This window comes from Haliaeetus leucocephalus, unplaced genomic scaffold (genome assembly GCF_000737465.1).
Source record: "Haliaeetus leucocephalus isolate CR32 unplaced genomic scaffold, Haliaeetus_leucocephalus-4.0 Scaffold274, whole genome shotgun sequence".
NCBI classification, from domain to species: domain Eukaryota; kingdom Metazoa; phylum Chordata; class Aves; order Accipitriformes; family Accipitridae; genus Haliaeetus; species Haliaeetus leucocephalus.
In genome coordinates, this window is record NW_010972710.1 from 158,447 (window position 1) to 160,317 (window position 1,871).

The 1,871-nt window shown below is 63.1% G+C and overlaps 1 protein-coding gene across 1 annotated transcript in view; it reads left to right on the top strand.

Annotated features, from left to right (window-relative positions):
* The window catches only part of TNPO2 (transportin 2), a 14,897-nt gene that overhangs the window by 8,660 nt on the left and 4,366 nt on the right, over positions 1–1,871 (top strand). The window contains exons 9-14 of the mRNA XM_010569823.1: positions 33–93; positions 352–517; positions 641–793; positions 881–1,106; positions 1,317–1,488; positions 1,713–1,799. Coding sequence (XP_010568125.1) covers positions 33–93; positions 352–517; positions 641–793; positions 881–1,106; positions 1,317–1,488; positions 1,713–1,799 — 865 coding nt within the window. The remainder of the gene's footprint in view (positions 1–32; positions 94–351; positions 518–640; positions 794–880; positions 1,107–1,316; positions 1,489–1,712; positions 1,800–1,871) is intronic.

Genomic DNA, 1,871 nt, shown 5'->3' on the forward strand with positions numbered 1-1,871 from the left:
CCCCTCAATTCCCCCCTTTGCTCCCCCCCCAGGCTCATCCCCATCCTGGTGAATGGCATGAAGTACTCGGAGATTGACATCATCCTGCTCAAGGTACGAGGTCAGGGTGAGAATGTCAGAGTGCCTGGCTCCCCATGCCTCCTCCAGCTCTCGGGGGCTGGTACTGGTTAACTGGAGGGACTGGGGCAAGGCAGGAGCTGCCCCGAGACCTTCTGGACATGATGACAGATTCAGAGCTGATGCCGGTGATGGCTGTTGTGTTCGTACTGTCTGATCCATGGGGGCCAGGGGTCCCTGGGATGGGAGGTTGGGAGTCTCCGTGGTGCGACGTGATGTCCCCTGTCCCTGCAGGGTGATGTGGAGGAGGACGAGGCCATTCCTGACAGCGAGCAGGACATCAAGCCCCGCTTCCACAAGTCCCGCACGGTGACACTGCAGCACGAGGAGGAACGGCCACAGGACCCTGATGACACGGAGGATGAAGATGATGACGACACGCTCTCAGACTGGAACCTGAGTATGGGCTCGCTAGGGGTCCTGGCCACAGCTTTGGGCTCTGGTGAACCCTGGGGGTTACCCCGAGGTGAGATGGTGCCTGTTTGGGAGGGATTAACCCCAATCCCTCTTGCCTGCCCGGCAGGGAAGTGCTCAGCTGCCGCGCTGGACGTCCTGGCCAATGTCTTCCGGGAAGAGCTGCTCCCCCACCTCCTCCCACTGCTTAAGGAGCTCCTCTTCCACCCCGAGTGGGTCATCAAGGAGTCAGGCATCCTCGTTCTGGGGGCCATCGCGGAAGGTGGGTGCCACGCTGCCTGCAATGGGCTGTCCCCAAGCCACCGCCGTGCCGGCGCTGGGGGTCTCTGAGCCTCCCTGTGCCCTCCAGGCTGCATGCAGGGCATGGTGCCCTACCTGCCGGAGCTGATCCCCCACCTCATCCAATGCCTGTCGGACAAGAAGGCGCTGGTGCGCTCCATCGCCTGCTGGACCCTGAGCCGCTACGCCCACTGGGTGGTCAGCCAGCCCCCTGACATGTACCTCAAGCCCCTCATGACCGAGCTGCTCAAGCGCATCCTCGACAGCAACAAGCGGGTGCAGGAGGCGGCGTGCAGGTAAGGGCTGGGGGACAATTTGGGACCGCCTGTGGCATTTTTTGGGCAGGATCTGCTGGATCTGAGCCCTTCTCTGGGCAGGATGATAAAATTGATGTGTTGAGTCACTGTGATGATGGCGTATTCGTACTGTCTGACCCAGAGTGGGGGCGTGCAGGGGGCTCGGCTCTGGCCCGGGGGGTGCTGCTGACCCTTTCTCCCCCCACCCAGCGCCTTTGCCACACTGGAGGAGGAGGCCTGCACGGAGCTGGTGCCGTACCTCAGCTTCATCCTGGACACGCTGGTCTTCGCCTTCGGCAAGTACCAGCACAAGAACCTGCTGATCCTCTATGATGCCATCGGGACCCTCGCTGACTCTGTGGGGCATCACCTCAACCAGCCGGTACGATATGGGGGGGGGCCCCATCCTGGTGGTCCTCTCGCTCCCCACGGTGCCCCAGCCCGGGACCGGTGATGACAAGTGACAACAGACATTCGAATCCCGAACCCGCAGTGTGGATCTCTCTGGTCTGATGGTCCCTGGGCTGAGGGGGAGCGGCCCTGTGCCCCCCACATCCCCCCCCTGGGGCCCCCCCGCTGTGACAGCCTCTCTACCCCGGGGTGCAGGAATACATCCAGAAGCTGATGCCTCCGCTCATCCAGAAGTGGAACGAACTGAAGGACGAGGACAAGGACCTCTTCCCGCTGCTGGAGGTGAGCCGTGGGGTGCAGGGGGGGGTGGCGGGGGGGGGGTGTCTGTCCCCTTTGCCTCCTCCCACCCCCCTG